Raw genomic sequence first — 22,803 nt, 5'->3', positions numbered from 1 at the left:
ACAAAGGTTGTTGATTCATGCTGCATTTAGAACAATTTTTACTTCTCTGTAAATTCCCTCTTTCAAAGCTCAAACCAGTTCAAAGCTCAATGAGTTATTGACTTATCATTACACAAACATCTCTGTAAACTATATTTTAGGTTCATTGGAACTTGATAATAAAGAGATAGTTGTATTTCCCAAACACCACAAAGAAGGTGGCAGTTAATAATTTTGTAGAAATGACTTCAGCCAGCTTTGCCGCAGCAAAAGTGAACCAACAGATGTGGGAGACAAAATCGCAGCGAGATGCAGACATAGAAGAGTCTGACTCGATTATCGTATGCTGGAACATCACCTTCCTGTTAATTTATGACCTAATTTAAGGAGTGAAGAAACTGAATGCTTAAGCACGTAATTGCAACAACAGGACAGCTTCAGGTGAACGCATATCGTTACACACTGCATCCTGCAGCATCTGCATAAAGCTAGAGGTATTTGGCCCAGGACACCACAGCCATTGTTAGACTGGTTCATTCTGGGATGTTCTCATCAGAACTTCTTGTTCCTTGTGTCAATCAGTCATTTGCTGATGTAGACTCCCTCCAATATTTAGCTAAAATCAAGCCAAGTGTGGTCATAAAATCTCAGAAGCTCTAAAGTACAACTAAGAAATATTTAATCACTTTAAACCTATTCACCAATAATACAGTATGGGTTTTCGGTGAGAGAAACCTTTTTCCAAAACTGCCTTAAGTTTCTAAGCATATATCCAAATTGATGCACACAGCCATGGTCCTTAGTTTAACTAAAGTTTTGTTTGATTTAGACTAAAGCGAGCAAATTCATTCTGATTTAATGACTCATTCACTCATATTTTGCTGATAACATATTTCAGTGAGTTAACTGTAAACTGAGAACCAGACAGATAAAACGTTGTTCTATTGCTTTCTAGATGAAATGCTTTGCTTTGCATGGTGTAACATTTAATAGCTAGTTTTCCTTTACATGCCTTTACACATTATGACATTTTATAAAGGTCCTCACATTTACTAATGATCACATGATCAAGCCATTTGACGATCGGCACTGAAAGCAGATCTTGTCTACCAGTCTGAAAGAAATGAGTAAGTTCCCTTATCTCAGACTAATGGCGGCTAAGTTTGATAAACGGATATAAAAGCCCTTGTGCACAACAACTCAAGAATGTGCAGACCCCAGAAAAACGTATTTTTTAAAGCAAAGGGAGGAAATTTGTACTTCATTTGACAAACCCAACAAAACTATCCATTATCTTGTTGGAATGAAGATGGCTTCACATGTATCCCTGGCTAACCTTGTGCTTCTCCTCCTACGGTGCAGAGAGGATGGGAGGAGGAGACCTGCAGGATGTCTGTAAATCTCCTCCCTATCCGTCACAGAGGCCTTCCATTTGCCCCTGGAGTCTCAAGACATGCACATAAATACACACACAACGCCTTTCTCAGATGGAGTAGTCTCATTTCTGCTGACTTTTACAACATGCGAGTCAGGCAATAAAACCTTGCCTTGTGAAAAGAAGCAATTGAAACAGGTAAGGAAGTAGAACTTAATAGACCTTTGTAAATTGAACTTCAGAAAAACGGCAACAAAATGACTGATGAAGGAAATCAGACAATGTTCAGGGTAGAAAAAGACTTTTGTTTCTACTTAACGAACAGGCGATGCTAAGAAGAGCAACAAGCTCCTTGTATTTGGAAGTGAGTACGTATGTGGCATTTTTGGGAATTTGTAGTCGACGATTTTACAGAAGAGCTGTGGATTCAACACTTTCGAATGACAAACTCAACTTTTGATGAACTGCAATGCCGTGAGACCTCTGGTGGCGCCAGCTACGTGTTGCGGCTGTATGCAAACTGATCCGATGCAAAAAAAAAAAAAAAAAAGTGCTTCCACTGCAGTTTTACTAAATACACAAATTTCCAGATGGCTGAGAAACCACCTCATCCTAGCGCAAAACGTTTTAGCGAGAAAAAAATTAGCTGAGTTTCCATTAAGTGTAGTTATTTTCTTGATTGCAATTTGAGCAATTTTATAGAGAAAACCCACCAGACTCTTTCCGATCATTATCACTTCCATGGTCTTTATGTTTATTATGATCTGAGATAAATGTGGTTCCACTATGAGAGTAATATATGCTGGAAGCTCACAAGGCGATGAGCTCAGTGGCCATTTTGTATGACGTGAAAGACGTTCTCCCAATTGAATGTGCCGCGATATGACCCCTGCTCCTAATATGATGAATGAATGACCGTTCACAGAAATAAGAAAAGAGAAAACATTTCGAACCGGTTCCAATATCTTCTTGCATCCCAGAAACCTGATGTTTCTTTTCATAACAGAACAGGTCATACACGCCAAACGGCTTTATTTAACAAACGGTCCCTCAAATAACTGTCAAATAATTGCAACACGGGTGTGTTCTTGATTTGATGCAGCTTAGTAACATCATAGCAACCAGAACGAAAAAAATAATAATAAACGTGTTCAGTATTCAAACACATTCAACTTAAGAAAACTGATGTCTTCCTGAGAAGGCGCCAGCAAGGGAGTAAGACATGTTTTTATTATTATTATTTAGCATTTTGAGAAGGCGTGGAGTTAAACTAAAACCCATGGTTGCCATAAACAACAGGGGCTGTTGTGGGAGGCATTGGGGAACAGGACATAAACATTTACCTCCAGGAGAGCAGAGTCTGAAAGGGAGAGGTTAAATACTCAACGTGACCCTGGATGCCTGAGTGTCAGGGAGCGCCATGGCAACTCCGGCAGGGTCAACAGTGCAGGTAGAAGCAGGTTGGCTTAACTTCAGGTGCCCTGAGGCGCCACATAATTTGTTTTATACTTGGTCTCTGGTTACAAAGCTCTGGCTCTGGACTGCTGTTACCATCTGTGTGCGAGACATGGCTGTGGCTACGGCAGACGGTTGCATTCTTTACTCGGACTGCATCCTTTGGGCATTTATCTGCAGTAAAATGAGTAATTGTCTTCCAAAAGCTCATTCTCATTGACCAATAATAAGGTGCTAAATACCAACCTTTGGTATTTAGTTATTTGGCTTAAGAGCTGCTCGGCTAAAACAGAGAGGTGGAAACTGTGTAGTGGTGAAACATTTCTCCACTACTCTGGATAAAATCTCTAAACCTGCTGGTACATTAATAACACTGTCTACAGAAAATGCCTGTAATAGATCGTCCCACAATTGAGACAAACTTGCTCCTAATGTTTTCTACAGATATCTGGAATCAGAGCAGGGGGTCGGGGGAAGAGTGGTGATTAAACTTTTTTTCATAAATTTGGGTTATGCCACAAGTCTTTGATCGCTCTCAAAATAGAAACATTAGGAAACCAAGCATAGGATAATCTCGTTAAATGGATTACCGCTTTGTGAGGCGGGGACCGGGGCGTAAAAATCCCCCACCAGCTCTGAAACGTAACACAGATTAATCCCTAGAGAGCTAATGTTTCAACGTATCACTCTCAGAGTGTAAGAGAGGAACAGGAGAGCTGTGATCATAGACGTAATCCCTGGACTAATCTGGCAGGTCACAGCTCTGAGGCAGACCAGGCTGATACCTGATGCCATCTACTATGACCGTTCACACCCAAAATGACCAGGAGTGGAATAAAAGTATGCAGTCTTGGTTTACGTGTGTGTAAGATATATTTCACCTCTACAAAGCTCTTTAAGGATATAAATGAAGGGGTGGAGAACTGAAGTAAAACAGACATATGATCTTAAGGTGAAAAAAGGCCAATGTAGACAGAGTCTCGTAAAAGTATTCATATCCTTGAAATTGTTCCACATTTTGTCACTCCATAGTCTTCATGGCATTTTATTTGGATTTTACGCGGGAGCAAAACATCCATTCGTCATGGACTGGGAACTCATTGGAGCTGCAATCTTGTTCTTTTGGCAACTACCCAATGCTCAATACCAAAGGTGATGGTGGGAACGTAGATTGACCAGTAAATCAAGTTTTGGCTCCAATCTCTCTTCACCATGACAGACCAGTAAAACCCGCATCACTGTAGCACCAATTTGTTTATCAATCTCCTGCTCTGTTTTTTCCTCAGACGTGAACAAGATCCTCATACCTAAACTCCTCCACTTGTTATCTAAACTCCTCCACAACCAATATTTTGCTTCAGGAGGAGAAGAGGTTGGCCATGTGCTGCTTGTTTGGTCATATAATAGTGATAGCGATGCACCAAAGGATTGTGGGAAGTTTAGCTGAAGCACAGAAGCAGTATGGTTATTTTATTTTAAGGTTTTGAAAGGGCAGTAAAATATATGTAATATATGTTGGTAAATATCAGTTAACGGTTATAACCGCAATATTATGCGACTAAAAAAAAAAATCAATGTGATTTTCAGTCACATAAATTAATTTTAAAGCACAATGAAGTAATTATGTCACCTTCAGTTATAAAAATGCTGTATATGTCAAATATGACATAAAAGAATTTTGACTTTGTAATTTAATGTCATAAAATTGGGCCTTTGTCTTTTTAAGAAACTCCTGCTCTTTATGAAAGTCTGCCTTCAGGAAGTCATCAGATCATGGCTCCTCTATTAACCCTTTAACAATGTTTTTACAAAATGAGAAGTCAATCATACACCACCGGATGTTTGCTAATTGCTGCTGGCTAGTCTGAAGGAGTTGACATGATGTGAAGCTCAAAACAGTCACATTTCCATAATACTGCCCCTTTAATCGATATCAGCCCAAATTTCCATTTCAGCTCATTTTTAAAAGAGTGCATCTTTTTTGTTCAACTTTACAATTATTCCATTACTTCGCTTTGGCATTTCATGTCAAATCCCAATAAAATGCAGTGAAGCATGTAGTTGTGTGGAAAAATGTGAGCATTCCAAGTAGTGTGAATACCTACACACCTCCTCATCTGACACACACCCAGAAAATACCTCTCTATAAGACACGGTGTAGTTTTAAAACAGACCCAGGCTGGGTCATAAAAGCCTCATCTGGTAAATGAGAAAAAGGTTGTAGATTCAAGACAGAATCGTCCAATCCTACATCTGCTCGCCATTCTGACGTAGTAGTAAACAAAGATTGAGTGAATGTTAGAGTGGAAGAAAACGTGAAGGTAGAAAGGTAGAGAGTGGAAAAAAAAAAAACCACACATAGGTCAATAGACGAATCTGAATGGAAGCAACACTATCCAGTTTTGCTTCCATCTGCCCACCCAGGCAGCAACCAGCTTCTGGGGCATGTGCCCACAGCGGCTACACAAACCTCATCTTTTAGCACCACCCACAATGCCACTCTCTTTAGTGAAACGTATGGGTCGGGGTGTGGAGAACGCTCTCAGGAAAGTCAGTGCCCACCCCGCAAGAATGAAACCCAGTGTGACATGAGTAAATACTCAAAATGTTCAGAAATTATACAAGTGATCAGGAGAGGCATTAAAGAGGATTAAAATAGGATGATAGGAGGGCTGTGGTTCAGACAGCAAATCGAAAGAAGTAATGCACTTTAAAAAAAAAAAAGGGGGATCAGAAGAGCGGAGGTTTACCAAAAAATGTGTCCAGAATTCCACCTCAGACAGAAAAGGCATAGTTACCACATGTTTACACACAGCTCATGTGGGAGTTTGCACTCAGCTTCCAGTTAGCTGACAAGAATGAGCAAACTGTTTGTTGTTTCTCTTTGCATCTTAACATTTTGAACACACAAGCTTGGTATCGCTCAAAAAAACTGCTTCATGATCGCTGCAGCCACATAAGCCAAAAATGATTACATGTGAATCGCTGATGGTGTTTAAGAAGGGCTGAGTTCAAGGTGAGGAAATCATGATCTTCAGATCATTTTCATCAGCTGAACTGGAAGTGTTAGGAGCAGTTAGCTGTGACAAAGCATGATAAGGGTCTGTTTGTATTCTCCTCCATTGCTTCGAAAGATTGCTTCCTAATGACTGGAACAACTTCCTACTGTAATTCCAGACTGAAAGGATGCGTGTGTGTGATACGTTACAAAGGAACGTGGACAACCGGAGGTGTTTAAGTGCCAATACTTCCCCGGCCTGTCTTTTATACGCTTAGTTGGTCATTATTGTTGCTACATCACCTTTGTCGTGTCAACTAATCAAATCTCTACTATTTCTAATCCGTTTTTTATTTTTTTATTTTTTATTTCAACCCAGGTCCAGAACGTTTCCATTGGAATATGCTGTGTACAATTCTAGAGTGACACGCAATCTGGACAGATGGCTGGATGAATAGATATTGGATAGACAAAAGGACAGATAGGTGAATAGATAATGGATAAAACAAAGAATGAATGATATACTGACATTGGCATCAGTTGATGTTAATTATTTTTTAACATATCGGTCCAATAAGTAAAACTGTGCCAACCAAAGACAATTCATATCCTGTTGCCATTTATGTTTCTATATTAATCATAGTGATGCTATGAGGACCACAGGATGTTTAACAGAAGCAGGGCAGTTGCAGTGGCGTGGTTGGGTTTTTTCCCCACCATATCCAAACTGCAGGGAAATATATCTAATACACATATATGAAATAATGGGTTAAGTCTTTTTTTTCCCAAACATTATTTTTGCAAGAAATATACAGTACAGACCAAAAGTTGGACACATCTTTGCCCAACACGCAATCTGGACAGATGGCTGGATGAATAGATATTGGATAGACAAAAGGACAGATAGGTGAATAGATAATGGATAAAACAAAGAATGAATGATATACTGACATTGGCATCAGTGTCAGTATATCACAGCCATCTGACACATCAGCCATCTCCAGGCTGCGTAAGCAGCATTCATTCAAGACAGACAGACAGAGCACCAACCTGATCCCAGGAGCATGTATCTGGCTCTGCAGGTGCTCTTGCCAGCGTTGGTGATGCAGAGACATAGAGGAGGCTTGGTGATGAGGAAGATGGTGAGAGTATGTGCAGGTGGAGAGGCAGCAGGGGCAGGAGGAGATGCTACCTGGCTGTGGACTGGAGCATGGCCCAGGGCTGGCGGCAGGGCTCCGGATAAGCGGGCAGTCCGGCTGTCCGCAGGGGCAGCACAGGGTGGAGTGAAAGTGGCAGTGGGGGCAGCAGAGAGCAGAAGGCGGCGTCGGTGACAGGGTGGAGGCCAGGTGGAGTCTGTTTGGCTTCTGGGAGTCCGTGACGGCAGAAGACGGAGACGCAGCCGGTGATGGCGGGAGGTTCCTCAACGAGCCGTTGAGTTTGACCAGCCCACCGTTCCGGACGGGCCTGCTGGCTCTCTGGACGTGGGCTCCCTGCTGCAGCTTCACGGCTCCGTTCCTAACCGCCATGTCTGCGTCTCTCTCTGCTGGGAGGAGGTCGCAGCTGCAAGCAGCCGAGAGGGGCTCCAGGTGGCTGCGGTCTTCTGTACTGGTAGCTGAAGGGGCATTTCCACTGGCGCTTAAAGGATGGTGTCCACCGTTGCTGAGCAACAGCGGGTCTCCACTGGAGTCAGTCAGGGCCATGATCTTTTCCCCGCAGGTCTGGGACCAACACCGTCACTCCTTTGAGAACACAGGGAACACATTTATGACACAAACTTCAATTTTAAAAGCAAAAAAATAAGTAGAACCATCCCAAACAATGGATATGTATCAGGGTTTCCTCTAGGATTTGTTAAAACACTGATTGTGCTTTGTGAGACAAGAACACTACTGATTAACTAGCATAATTAGGGAGCCTTTTATCTCAGACATTATGCATGATGGCCAAACTATATATTGCATTAGTTGTTTAAATGCAACCTATGTAAACATTAGGGTCGTTTCGTCAGGCTTGAACTAAAAATGCATTCTACTTAAAATACCTTTCTTTCACCTTTTCTCTCCCTCTACTTTGCACTGTCATCTCTAGTTCTTCTTCACTCCTGAGTGCAGCTGGTAGTCTGTCTATAAGGCAGATAGACAGACAGGAGCCGGAGGTGTTGGCTTTTAAACTAAAGTGAATTTGAATGTTTCATCATATTTGAAATTAATTTCAAACTCTTATTATGTTTAGTATAAGTGTGCAAATCTAGGCTATCAATAGATCAAACTTAATTCTGAAGGTGTGAATTTTATTGTTCTGTGGTGGTGTGTTACAATCAATTATATGTAGGGGAAACCCTGTGTGTGATATATACATACATATGTAGGATTTGTGTGCTTGTTCAACTCTTGGCAAAAAGCAGCTACTATCTGGACAAACAAAAAAAAATAAATACAATAAAATAATATTTTCAGGGGGAAAAATCCTTGGAGAAAATAAAAGTTTTAAAGAATTACAATCAACTTGGAAACCAATACTGAGCCATGTGTAACACCATCAATTATAGTGATCTGGTTATTGCTTTTTACATCCCTAAGTCTGCCATTTAAAACCAACTTCAAAACTCATTTGTAATGTTATACCCTTAGAAAGTGGAGTTTTTTTCCATCTATTAAATTGACTGAAGAATTTTCTTTAAATAAAATTCTTTAAATTTTATTTAAAGAAGCCGTGGACGAGCATTTAAACAAAAATAAACACCCCACAGGGTTTTATTGTAACCATCAAGTAGATCATGTGCAGCAAGCTGTGTATGTGTTATCAGACAGTCTTTTGAAAATTTTGAGACCACACTGATCAAGCGAAGTTGTAAGGCACATTAAATGTCACATCGCAATGTGACATTTAATGTGCCTTACAACTTCGCTTCGTTACATTTAGCTTAACTTAGCCAGCCGTATCTTATTGAGCAGAAATGTGGCCGCTGTCTCTCTGACTTTCCGTTTGTTGCCTCTTTGCTCTGTTGATTGGTGGTGACTTGGCATTTGGACTTGATTTGCTCTACAAATTGCCACGTCTGGAGCACATCTGGTCTCACCACAGCTGACTGGATGACGAATAACCCATAATGGTTTATAGATTACCACATATAGATTGTACTGTCAGTCATGCTGGGTCCAAATATGTTGAATTTGAGGCAGCAACACTGAACTGATGCTGTAGCATTTTGTACCGTTGCTGCCAGGTGGCATCTGTCCTAGTTAAAACTAAAACATTCCAATTATTCCTGGTTTACTTTAGCTAAACATGCGTTTACATATTTAGCATGTACACACATGTTAGCTAAACATGAATATACGTTTTTTTGGGGGGGTTTTTGCACATACACCTTTTAAAAAACACTTTTCTAACATTTTTTTTTATTTCCAGAGAGGAGAACTTTAAGATGATTATTTTTCTACTTTCTCCTTAAATATTAGAAAATGTATCTTAAAAAATGACTTCAAAAGTCCTAGGCGAGAACAACAATCCTCCTTCTATGACTTGTGTTTTTGTTCATTTAGAATTTACATTCCTATAGGGTTTTTTTACAAACAGATACAAAAAAAAAAACAAATTCAATTTGTGAAGTTGTTTAGAGTATTAATAGAAGAAAGCAGCTGTGTTGGCCTGTGTGGTTAAAAGCACACCTGATATCAATTCCACAGAGAAGTAACTTCAGCATTTTATGTCCAAAGTTACATCATGACGTGATTTGAGAAGCTCTTCATGCGTAAAGAAACAGGGGAACACTTTAGGGCTGTTGTAAACAAATACTTTAGTAAATCTGTCGATTATTCTTACGATTAATCGAGCAATCGGGTAAAAAAAAAAAAAAAAAAAAGATAAAGTAAAACATTGGTAAATCTAACATAACAGCAGTGTTACTATTGCATATCAACATCAGTCCAATTTTTTACAGTTGAGCTTCCCTAACAATAACTTTTCTATGTTTAGAAAATTAACCTGTATTAATAATAGCTCAATGTCCAAGTTAACTTTAAGAAAAGTTATACAAAAATCAGAAATTATATTCAATTCAATAATAAAGCAGCACGCTCACAAATACGCTTCTAAAGAAATGTCTATACTCCAGCTTTTGGTTTATGAATTCATCTTCAGTCAATTTAATGGATGAACTCTCACCTGGCCTAGACATTTTTTTTTGCTTTTGTGTTCATGTTAGCGACGGGATTTGACACCTTCATTCGTCACACACAGAAACATCTACCAGCTACGTGGCGCCACGATGCGCTCCGCCACCCATTTGTTGAGACAGGGACTGGCTTTTATTTCCTCCAGAACCTTGACCTCCAGGAATATTTTTATGCGATAAAATGACTTGCATTCCATCGCATTTTAACGCTTGCATTTGGGCAGCAAGCGATACGTCACACAACGTCCGCCGTTCCCGTCCGACACGCGGCGCATGTGAGCTATGTGACACCTCACAGAGCCACCTCACGAGTGGCGAAATATGAGAACGGGAGTCCGGTGGGTCCAGAGGTGGGCTTGGAGGGCGAGGTTTTGGAAAAGAGGCGGAGACGGGGAATAACTTGGGAGCCCGGAGAGCTACAAATACACCGAGGGAAACCCAGATGAAGTCATTCACTTTGGTTCTGTTGATGTCAAAAGTGTGGACCAATTTTAAAAGCTAGCCTGATGCACAAGCATCGAATTGCCACTGAATACATAAGCTGCTTAAGGTATAAAAAGAGTATGTATATTTTAATAACATTGTAGCAAAGTCTGCTTTCTCGGCCTCAGATCTTTGTAAAGGCCAGTAGAGGTGTTAACAGGCAGGTGAGACATCTTGGACTGACTCTGGATAGAATCAGTCTTGTGTCTAAAAAGAAAAGCTTTTTTTTGAGCCGAGTCAAACCAGAACAAGAACAACTCGATGTTGGGCTTCAAAAATGGCACTTGAGGATTTAAAAAAAAAATTGCATTATGAAGAAGATTTGTTGTCTTCACCAAGAGTCTAGAAACATAACAAGTTGTCGAAAAATTTGTTACAGATCAGCAACTAAAAATCCCATCTATTTCCCACACAGCGGATCAAACATATCAAAGCACCGATGACTTGCACTGCAAACACTCTTCGGTGTGGAAGTTAATACTGCAGGAAGAACACTAGAGGTTAGAAGCATTTGAGTTCTAGTATTTTGTAATACTATAAACATTTTGTGAATACTATAACATTAAGAATATTTGAAAATATATATTGAATGTCGTTATTTTTTTAGCACTTACAGATAATGAGCAGGTAAAAAATTTTACAAAATGGATAACCAGGAATGGACCATAAAACATCATATTTCCAGATTTATTGTGCTAAAATGCATGAAAATATAATTTAAAAGCATGTTTTTATGATAAAAAAAAGGATAAAATGAACCATATAAACCAATCCCAAAATGGGGTTGGTTAACATGGGGATCAGATTTTATTATAATCTTCCTATAATGACAATAAAGATTATTAATATTATTGATATATACTACAGTATCAAAGTATTGACTGCCCCCAAATTTTCCATAAACCAGCCATTTCTTGGATAAAAACACACAGTCAGAGGAATTATTTCACTACATTAAACAAGCCCAAAACACCAATTTGTAACACGATTCCCGGTGCAAGTTGGTTTGGAACAACGAAGGTGATAAAGTGCTCCTTCTGCTGTCTTTCATGTCAACTTTATGATTACGGGGTGTGTGAGAGAGATGCTGAGACCTAGGGCAGCAGCATAAAGGCAAAGCAAAGCATCCTGCTTCCCTTTAATTAAAACTAATAGGCAGCAATTACCAGGTATCAGTCAAGAGACTGTTAATAACAACATTGCTCCTCACAATAATAACATCAACAGGAGGCACTTGCCTCCCCCCTTCACCCCCATGCACAGCCGCAGTACAAGGCTTTCGGATAGAGCTTTCTCTGACAGCTTTGTTTGTCAGGAGAGGTTTTTAGTCATATATGATCCCCTCAGGTCTCTTACTCACAGCTGGGTTGTTAAACATACCAAGTGGAGCGGCTGGCTCAAGGCTGCGAGCTGAGTCTCAGAGTTAAACAGCCGGTTTTATGAATTAAACAATGGCAAATGTTTAAAGCGATTAGCTGGTTACAAATCAATAAAAATGTTCGGATTTAACTTAGATTTTTGTCCAATTACTGATATTTTTATTTTAGTTCACATGCTCAAAATCCGCGAAAGTCATTAATAGGAGTGTCTGTATGTGTAGGTCGAGTGAGTAAAGTATTTTAAGTTTGTGCAAAGAAAGTCAAACTAAATTTACAGTACGGTTGGACTATTCTCCGACGGATAAGATCAGAGGATCAAGGGCAATTTCAATAACTCGTGAGAGCTAAAAGAAAATCTGGCAATATGGTGTGAAAAGAAAATATAGTGAGACGTTTAGCTATTTTTTTTTATCCTGCCAGTGACGCTCAATGAGGGAAATCCAAGGTCCCAAAAGGGACCAAAGTGAGCGCATTTTTGGTTCAGTGTTCCTCTGGAAAAAACACAGACGTCTGAAGAAACCGAATGCAAAGAGTAATGAGTATCCTACCGTGTTTTCGTGCCTCCCGGGGCGTTGCGCTGCTTATCTCCTGTGGGCTCGGTAGCAGGCGTCGCTTCGCAAACACCAGAAATAAAAACAAGAAGAAAAGGAAGGGGAGAAAAAAGACGCCCGGTTGATTTAAAATGTCCGCGAGCGCAGTTAAACAAACAACACAACCCGACACGGCAGCAACAAGTCCCGAGCAGAGAGGGGCTGTTTCTCATTGAAGTGTGTCCTGCCAGAATGACAAACAGCCACACACACTCACGCTCCGGCTCTGTGCTCTGCTTCTCCCCTCCGTGCGGAGGGACGGAGGCAAGAAGAGGAGAAGGCGGAGGCTGGGACTGCTCCGAGCAGCACTGATAGGACGGTCGCACCGTCTGTTTTAACCCGCTCAATGCCACGGCGGCGGCACGAGCAGACACACCAAACGCTCACGCGCCTCGTCACACACATTCAAGACAACCTGGAAAGGTTACAAGGAGACCAGCGGCAGCGTCACCGAAAATATCGGAATATAAGCAACTCTAATAGAGCACAAGGATTAAACGCCATATAGCTAACGAGGAACAGGTTCATAATTAAAAATGCTAACATTTAAGTAAATATCTTTTCTTTAAAAAAATGAAATTACGTCCAAACGGCCTGCAGAAGTCTGGCCAAAGATTTATTACAACTTAACTTTTCCCAACCCGCTTTCATACCTTTACATTATTCAAACGCCAAAAATTAGACCTGCTTAGCCAACACTGACAGGCATGAAAAACGTTGCAAAAACCAGGTCTTGGATTCAAGAACTCCCAGTCACTGACAGCATCTTTGCTAAATAAAATACACACGCACACACTACACTAGAGGACCCCAATGTCCAGAGGCGGTCCTAGCCTGTTTGGGCGGGTGGGAGCTACATTTCTTTAACATAGCTGCATGATGCCCCAAGTTGAAAATTCAGATTATTGCTAAGGTGTCATTTTTCTTCTATGACGGCAAACTGAACATCATCTCTGGCGATAAGGAAGCAGAACTAGTCTCGTCAGCCTATTTAACAGCTTTGAATGTTCTTTCCGCTATTAGAGTTGAACTATGCAAATACATCATTAAATATTTACCACCGTTCTCTCACTATTTTGTTAATGAAAAACAAAAACATGTATGTTGTTCACATTAATATTAATATATACTAAAGTTACTACAATATCAGAACTGAAAGAAGTCATGAAACTAATTTATAGTCAATAAATTGACATTTGCAAAAGCAGCCAATCCCAGAGTGCCACTTATTTCCCCGGCATCTGATTGACTGTTCCCCAGAGAGCAAAAGCAAGGGAAACTGTAGATCAGGGGTGCTCAATACGTCCATCGGGTTTTGAGTCGATCTCGACAGTAGGTGATACTACAATAAGTATTGTTTGCCCCCACGTTTTCCAGGACGCAGAGACGCCAGGACGCTGAGACCAGCACTTCCGCTTCTGACAGGCTTATCAAAAATATTCACTAAGATCCTAAACGTTTGTAGCTCCATTAAAGAATTATATATATATATATATATATATATATATATATATATATATATATATATATATATATATATATATATATATATATATATATATATATATATATATATATATATGAAATCAACAAAACGTGTTTAAATGAATAATCTCAGTAATTATTGTTCAACAAGGGGTTGCGCAATACAGTGCGTTTCGGTTCCATTAACAAAAGAAAAGGCGACTCAAAAGACCGACTGACTAGCAGAGCAGGAGTTTAAATTACCTACTCAACCACCGCTGTGTTCATGAGAGGCTTATTAATAATCTGGAAATAAATATCAAGCCTGGAAATCTGATATCTTAACGGACTGAAAGTTATGTTTTTAATGTAATCTCTGCTGGGTTTGCGGGGCGCAGGCGGTTGCCACGGCAACGGGTGTAAAACGACAAAGAGGGAGAGAGAGTAAAAAGGTACGAGTTGATCACCTGTTCTGGTTATTTTACCTTTGATTACCTTTGCTGTGGCGCATTACAGCATTCAGTTATAAATGTTTTTAGAGAGGGTGTTAAGTATTCATGGAATTCAGCTATTCGTCGAATTCTGGGTGTCCACTGTATTACAAAAAGTACACAAACTACATTTGAGGCACATTTAAGACTAAGGGCCATTAGCGATTACATTGTAAAATATGAAGTAGCAAGAATAATATCAGTTATATATAGTACTTTTAAAAGACAAATAATGGCTTTCATTAACCTTTCTTGAAGAGACAGTTAACAGCCTTTAATTATCTGACACTCAACCACATAACTCTTTGAAAGGAACACACCCAGGCTTGACACATCAGCTTACTGTAATTACAGATGACTGACTGGATATGTTGGCTTCTTCTCAGCTCAGTTTAATGGCTACTGCAATGCTCTCTACCGCATATCTTCAGGAGGAAAAAGAAAGATGATCAGAGTTGACTGGATGATGGATGAAGCTAAATGAACGACGATCCAGGACGAAAACCTGCTTGTTCCCAAACCCTAATGGACCCAAGTCTTAGTAAATTTAGCATCAGCTGTATTCTCCACATGCGCAGAGCTTGTAAAAGACAAAATACTTGCTGTTGCAACTGCAGTAAGACGTGGCTCAACAACGTACAGACTCAAGGAGGCGGAATACAAACGTGTCTCACATTTGTCCAGCGAGACATTTCCGGGCGAGAGGCGGGGAACATTCTGGACAGGAAGTCGGTTTTACATGATGCCGCCCCTTTAATGTGTCAATTTACCTCACATCTGTCCACTACTTTGTGTCTTATCACATGGAATTGCAGGATTATAATCTTCACAGTTCATCAAAGGCTTCTGATACCAAAAGGAAAAAAAACAAAAAACAGTTGAGCCAAAGTTTAAAAATGCATTCAGGTTGTGCTCAGCGGGGGAGTTGGGTTTATCTCAGGGAATGCTGGGAAGACAGGAGGCCAGTACCTGGCTTTAATTTTAGCTGTCCGCCACGATTAGGACACAGTTCATATAGCAAGTGTAATCATCTGCAGTAGTGAGGTGCTTGTTCACAGCTGGCCCCGAGGCCAGTTAAAGCCTAAGCCACGCAGCGCTTTGTAGTTGACTGGAGTAATAATAACCTGGTAGTAATAGGTTGTACAAGGTTCAGCGTGTTGGACTGCGCCTCCATTTCATCTGACGGCAGATAAAACACAAACGCATTTAAGCTGCAACGCCAGCGTCTGGCTATTTATCCTCTACGTTTAAACCCGCCGTTAAAAAAAGAAAGAAAGAAAAAAACGTACTACAGAAGCTCAACTTCAGTGGAGCAGGGCCGAGAGTTACCCACATGGAACTAAAGGAGGGACTACATCAAAGGACATCGCACTGTACCAGGAAGGATGGAGGCCCTGGTGAAAGCAAAACGCCCCCCCCGAAAAGACGGCACACAACTCATCAAAGTGACAGGTTTAGTGGACAGAAAAAAAGAAGAGAAAAAAAAAAGAGCAAAAGACGAGGGCTTAAGGGAAGGAGAGAGTGCAGAGGGGGACAGAATGACTCTGAACCGTTTAAGGCTCTGGCAGGAGATGTCAGAAATAATCTAACGGCTTTCCAATTTTGCTTTCAGATCATTTCACCCCCGCTCCGCCTCACAATAACAATCAATTCCCTTTCACTGTCGGCCTTTGAACTGAAGAACGCGGAGCAGACTTGCACCCCCAAAACTGGTAACTTCTTGTTTTCAATGAGGACAGAGAGGAAGAGAAAAGGCCATAAAACCTCAAACAGCTGTGAGAATAAAGAAAAACAGGAGGGGAATAATAATAATAATAAAAACAATTTAAAACCCTCTGGAAGGCTTTGTTCTGTTAGCTTAGACATGATCTGACTTGTGTGATTTGCAAAAACATGAGCAAAGAGCTAATAGAGCATTAAGATGCTGGGCCTTAATGTGCACAGACATATATGAAGAAAGAGGGTGGGTAATCCTAGAAGCCCCTTGAGCATTGCAGCTACCCCTACGTGTAATAATATCTGGTTATAATAAGAATGAAAGTAATGGAAGGAATATTGAAAAGGTTAAAGGGGTGCATCGATAAAAAAGAGAATGTGTTTAAGTGAGGAAAAAAAAAAAAAAAGACCAAGCACGAATGTCTCACTTCGCACTGGCTTCCGAGTGTCTGAGTTTCTGAAACCCAATCCCGTCGACACCTCGGCTGTGAGGATGGATATCTCTCACCTGATTAGCACTGCGGCCCCTGACCATGTCCGGAAGGAGCTAAAGAGCCCGAGGAATGACTGAAAGCCGAGTGGGAGCTGATGCCTGCTAAACTCCCGCTACCAGCCACGACATTAGGCTCTGCTTCATTTAATCCTCTCCTCTTTCCTATATGCTGCTACGGTTAACGTTTCACTGCATATAAAATGCAGAGGGGAAGCCCTAATTTAGCACCGCAACCATCTGGCTCAAACATCTGTACATGTTCTGGGTTGGCTGACAGGTGATCTTCCTGGGAAGCTTGAATTTTCTTTGGAATGCGTCCAAATGACGCCCGGCGCTCCGGTTCGACATGCATGCGAGTAGAGTCTGCCTCTTTAGATAAAGATGTTCTTTTGAAGGTTATCTGTGATGCCGTTTAAAGTGGCTACATGCAGGTGTTTTAGTTTAAAGTGTTATCTCGGTTTGTACCTTCAGAGTCGCGCTGGAGTCCAGTATGACCTCAGTCCGACATCTGGTTTCCTCTCAGCTTTCATCATTCCTCTGATAAAATGCATGCTTTAATTATTTGTTTTGATCAAATAAGAAGACACAAAATGAATATCTTAAAGGGGCAGTATTATGTATTTTCAAGGCACACGGTGCCATTTTAGAGCACAATCAAATAACTATGTTATATCAAATATGACTTAAAACAAATTTGACTTTGCAATTTAACTTCCTGAAATTGGGCCTCTGTCTCTTTAAAAACTCCTGCTCTTTCTGAAACTCTGCCTTGAGAAAGCCATCACAACATGGCAGTGACATGGCCTCTTTGAGGTTTGGAAGCTTGGAAACTATGGCTCCAAGGAGTTGCTTCGTCCTCAAAGGCGGGGCTAGGTCCACCCAGGTGTTTTGCACAATCTTCCAGGCAAGTTTTTTATGAGGGAATAACATCATAACATGACGTAAAGTTCAAAAAAGTTGATTTTACATAATACCGCCCCTTTAAGAACAAGTTATTTAGATTTTACCTCCATGTGAAACTCTCAGTTGAGTCATTTTGGCTTTAGCTTTTGCTGCTACTGATGGCGTGCCTCTGAAATAAAAGAAGAAAACAGATTAGAAGTTATAAGATAGAAAAACATAGAGATGCAACCCCACTGTAGACCATGTATGCATGAGGTTAAGTTCAAGTTGGAACTGTGAACTTGACATCTTGATACAAGTTTATTTGTTTATCTATTGATTTATTAGATGTCCCCAGGACAAGACTGAAGCATTGGGGTGACTGGACCTTTTCAGTGGGAGCAACTCGACTCTGGAACAAACTCCCTCTAGACCTTCGCTCCAAAAAAAAAAAGCAAAAACAAAAGCAGTACAGTGTAGTAAAAATATTCCTGAGAGTAATTCCCCTCCCCAATCGACACCTATTTTTAATCACACGTTAGAGACATTAGTATTTAAATCAGAAGCATCCATGTTTCTAAACAGTAAAGGTTCTAACAGGACCACTGGGGGCCATCGCTTGTTGGCTCCAATGGCAGCCAGAATCTGGCGGTGGGTTGTTTGACAGGAAATAATAGGGGCAAAGGTTTTGATGCACAGCTGATGCTGCCGATGTATGTTCCCCTGTAGGAAGTTGCCTCTGGTGCTTGGGTGTCAAGAGTTGTGATAGATGTCTATACGTGTGTTGTGCTTTACTAAATGACTGCAAAAACTTCTCTTAGCAACTTCTGGAACCTGATCCGAGGAGGCATCCATGTCTCAGCCAGAGCAGACCAGTCTGAAGGGTGTTTTTAACCCCATTTCCTTCGTTTTATTACGCTATCCAAAAATAAAGCCATGTGCAATTCCACACATTCTTGCCTGAGGTTTTCACCTGTCAGCCTGAGCTGTCAGTCAACACCTGGAAGAAGAATGTCGAGAGGAAGGCGAAGCTAAGATTCCCTGACGATCTGGTTTAGTTTCAGGTCAGCTGCTTTCACTTATTTCATGTGTCTTCTGTTTTCATTTGTCAGTGCTATGTCTTGAGATGGTCCGAAGCTCTGTGACTCCTACAGATGACAGAAGCTCACCGGCTCAATGAAGATATCCATGCAAACACTGGAAAAACACAAGAGCAAGGAGCTTAAAGTACAGGACAGCACTGTATGTTGAAGAGAAATTTCCCCTGCTTCCCATATCTCGCCTAATTCTCTCTTCCTCTTACTGCACCCAGATGAAGAGGTGGAAATTAAATGAAACCGGTGGTGCTGAACAGAGTTAATTGTACCAGGGAACGACGCTGGTTCCATGTCAAACAGATTTGGTTCCTGCTTATCACTAGCGATGCAGTTATACAGCTGTTATACCCCTACTACCATCATTCAGATGGTAAATGGACCATGTTCTGTAAATGGACCTCCAGATCTGGCAGATCAACTCAAACACATTTATTTGGGGAAAAACCAGAGGCTAGCCTTGTGAGGACTTGAACACAACACAGGTAGTCCAAAGCAGTACCAACAGTGTCTGTTATAGACACTGTGTTGCTGACAGACTGCCATAGTGTGGCATTTCAAGAAGACTGAAGGCTCCCAGATACACTCTGAATGTACGGAGTGTATTTTGTGAGACTCCGTGTACTGTCAAGATTTCATAGTCAAGGACATCTCTCATCTTCTTTTTCTCCCTTGCCTTGACAAATCCGTATTTTTTACATAGCTCATCACAGTAGCTTAGCCATTTTTTTTCAAAGTTCTTATTTTCCCTCATTGATATATTATACAAGTTTCAATATTTTCAAATCTCGTCTCAGATGCTCTTCAAAATTTGAGTCCATTTTGTTCACAAGATGGCGCAAACTCTCAACCGTATTAGTTTGGTGTCGAACACAAATCAGTTCCACGTGAACACGGTTTCCTACTGAGCAGTTAATCTATTTGTAACAAAGAGGAGATTTTTACTTTTTTAAGAAAAATAATTAATCCTTTTCCATCACTTCTCATCCTTTCTCCTTCTTATTAGCCCAATTTTGTGTACTATAGACCAAGCAAAGAAAGAGGGGCCCCACCAAGGCCAGCATTCATCCAAGAACCCCCACCGTAGACAACTCCACTGGCCAGAACGACCCACTAACGCTTTGTTTAAAATTCACCATCTGTGTATTATAATTCAAGGCATATAGTAATTAAAAAAACTGTAAACCTTAGTTTATAGCCAGACTGGGAGCCCCGCAGGGTTTTGCAGATGCATGCAGAATCAATACTTGCAACAAAAAAAAGAAGAAAAAAAAACCTTCTTGGCACATGAACAAACCAGCATTTGGAAATTAGAAACACCGGCCAGCTGTTTCACTCCTGTTGCTTTAGCGTCTTAAAATATGTACACTTCAGTCTTTTAATTACGTCTGTTTTTCTTTTGGATTCCACATGATGTTAGAAGATTTAGAGGCTCTTTTGTCCTTTAACGTAGGACACCGTCTGCCTTTATCCCCCAAATCCTCTCCATCTCTCACTCTTCTCTCCTTTCCAAAAGCAGAGGAACTTCCTTACCTGGAGAACAATGCAGTTCAATCGAAACTCTTAAGTCTGAAGGCAAGGACCCGGGTGGGGTCAGCATGGGACCGAGAAAGTAACGATTTAAGTGAAGAGTTGGATGCAAACAGAGTTCTTCTGTGGTAAAAGGGAAGCAGAGGCCTGCGAATGAGGAGGGTCTTCAGAACGGAAGAAGGACATCTGAAGGTGCTACAAAAAGACTCTTGGTTTGATCTGAAAGAAGGGAAAAAAGTGGGGCCAAGAATTGACATGAAGGTCTGAGCAGGAGGAATTTCACAGACAGATGTTTTGTGCGTGTGAAATATCCGAAGAGAGAGGAGCAAAGTTAGCGTTTGCTCTTCAGGAAGAGAGCAGCCTTTGAGGAATGGCTCCCCTTCAAAGGCCGTTCCTAACACACCGTGTACATGAAAGTGTTTGCGCACATCTTCCTCCAAAGATCGGGATGCGGCTTAAAATCTTTCAGCTACTCGCAGAATACTAGCGAGCTGTGCAATCGTCTAAAGTGAGGATGCTTTCAGCTTTACAGGCAGGAAAGCAAAGTTTAATGTTGAACACCTAACAACAGAGAGCTAATGCAAATACAGGTTAACATGATGCTGAAAGAAAAGTTTGATCAAACCTGGAAGATAGCAACCGTGTGTCAAATTTCTCCAGGAGGAGTCTCGGAGGGAAATCTGGACTTTTTTTTTCTTCCTCTCTTTTCCGTGGCTGAAATTAGTGGAGGTGTGAGATAACATCTCGGTGCCTAAAACTTTTTGGCTGTCAAAAATACAGATGCGGGAGGCGGGGAAGCGGGAGTGATGCTGCAAGAAAGAAGGGTGAATGAGGGTATGGGGAGAAGGAGGGAGGGAAAAAAGAAAAGACAAACCTCTGTGATTCTAGAAATGCAAACTCAGGGCTCTGTAGATGGAAGTGTCACTTAAGTGTCGCCAAAGTAAGCAGCCCATCAACAAACTTCCTTCACACTCAGGCCCCTCTGTCGTACTTAACCCCGTCTCAGAGGATCTTCACGTTCCAAACTTAAATCCACAGATGAAACTCATTTTGACTAAATACGATGCTCCACTGTGTTCATTTCTCTGTTTCCCATCAAACCCTCGTTTTTTTGTCAACAGGAGGGACTTCAGTGTAGTTATTAGCTTTGTCTCATCCCAAAAGCATCACAGAATAATAATGAAAAACCGATCTGCTCTTTCAGCTTGCCTACACTGTTGAACCTCTTTGTTTTCCAGCCTGGTCCCTCTCACTGAGCAGTGGGCACAGCGCTCTGCTGTGAGAACAAGGGCCTTGGTAAACCGGCGCAGCGCTGGAAGACAAAGCTGCTGGCGCCAAGGCAAACAGTGACTTCATCCTGTGTCATCTCACTGAAGGACAAGTGATCTCTTTGGAGGGTCCCAGTAGGGGCAGGGGGTGGGGGGCTGAGAGGGTGGCAGGCCTGGGTAAAACTAAAAGAGCTGTCCTGGTTCCCATCAATATGACGGGTACAAGAAAAATAAAAAAAAAGGGGAAAAAAAAGTTCTCAGAAAACACGCTTTACAATTTCTCTATAGCATAGCCACTAGGCAGTTAGTACTAATAAACTAAATTACTTAATTGGTCTAAAGAAAATAGGAAATAAGCTTCTAATGTGGTCTGTTTGTGTATATTGCATTAATCCATGTAATCTGGGTTATGCACGTGTGTGCCTGTGTGGAGCAGGAGATGGGATGTCTCTGTTTCCGGGGAGCGTTGAGCTCGGGGCACTTGGAGCCCTTCCTGCTCCCCGTGGAGAGGTCTGCGCCAGACGGACGAGAGCCAGGGCCTCTGCAGCTGCTTTCTTCTCTCCGCGTCTCGCACTCCAACACACATGCACACTTGACAGTTTATCACGGTACTCGTTTCAAGTCTCTCTCGGAAGATCTGTATCCCGTCTTGCGTCTTGAATTTTCACGGTCGGAGTTAATGAGATGACCCCAAGAAAAAAAATAAATAAATAAAATCAGAAAAATAATGTGTGAGCAGTAACAGACTTAAGATGTGCAAGTTCACAACGCAAGTCACGACACGGAGAGACGCGCTGAAAACACGGATTGATTTTACACCATTGTGCACTACTTTGTGTTCTATCGTGTACAATCTCAATAAAATCCATGGAAGTTGGTGTTTCTAAGGTGGAAACGTTCGGGGATAGGTCTAGTACTTCTGTCTGACAGAAGTCACATGTGGAGTACCCCAAGGTTCACACCTGGAACCCCTCCTATTTAATATTAACATAATATTAATATCTACGAGGCGTGACAAGACCACGCCTCGTAGACAAAATCTGTGGACAAGATCGGTTTGTCACGCAAGTGTCGGCCGATAGCTGAGCTCCCAAATCAAACAAATCCTGACCAATGTATCGGTGCTCCAATACATTCAAGCAGCTACCTAAATCCAACATCTACAGGTAGAGGTGAGCTGCCCGCCTCTTTCAGGATCACTTTCTTGTATTCATTCATCGTTTGCGTCACTGTACGGCGTACAGTAGCGCTCAGAATTTTGCTCGTGCACGTTCCTGACGAGTGTGCGTACATCATCTGACTGTTTGTGTCAGGTCTGGTGTTGAGTGTCTGTTAGAGTACCAGCAGCCTGTAATAGAGACGCGGTGGGAAAGCAGCAGGTCTGACAACAGTGGGGCTCCATGATGAATGCAGGCTCTGACAAATGGAT

The 22,803-nt window shown here is 41.3% G+C and overlaps 1 protein-coding gene across 11 annotated transcripts in view; it reads right to left on the bottom strand.

Annotated features, from left to right (window-relative positions):
* Positions 1-22,803, bottom strand: part of disp1 (dispatched homolog 1 (Drosophila)) — an 80,207-nt gene that overhangs the window by 16,161 nt on the left and 41,243 nt on the right. For 4 of the 11 annotated variants that reach the window (XM_044106803.1, XM_044106801.1, XM_044106802.1 and 1 more), the window contains 3 exons: positions 17,608-17,672; positions 17,066-17,137; positions 6,858-7,546 (listed from right to left, as the gene is read on the bottom strand). In XM_044106803.1, coding sequence (XP_043962738.1) covers positions 6,858-7,507 — 650 coding nt within the window. In that variant the 5' untranslated portion in view covers positions 7,508-7,546; positions 17,066-17,137; positions 17,608-17,672. Of the gene's footprint in view, positions 1-6,857; positions 7,549-7,848; positions 7,931-8,167; positions 8,459-12,394; positions 12,693-17,065; positions 17,138-17,607; positions 17,673-20,731; positions 20,916-22,803 lie in introns of those variants that run through there. The other 7 variants (XM_044106800.1, XM_044106805.1, XM_044106799.1 and 4 more) reach the window with 6 other exon arrangements.

The sequence above is a fragment of the Gambusia affinis genome, linkage group LG22 (assembly GCF_019740435.1).
Source record: "Gambusia affinis linkage group LG22, SWU_Gaff_1.0, whole genome shotgun sequence".
Lineage (NCBI taxonomy): Eukaryota > Metazoa > Chordata > Actinopteri > Cyprinodontiformes > Poeciliidae > Gambusia > Gambusia affinis.
This window is presented reverse-complemented; position numbering and strand designations above follow the sequence as displayed.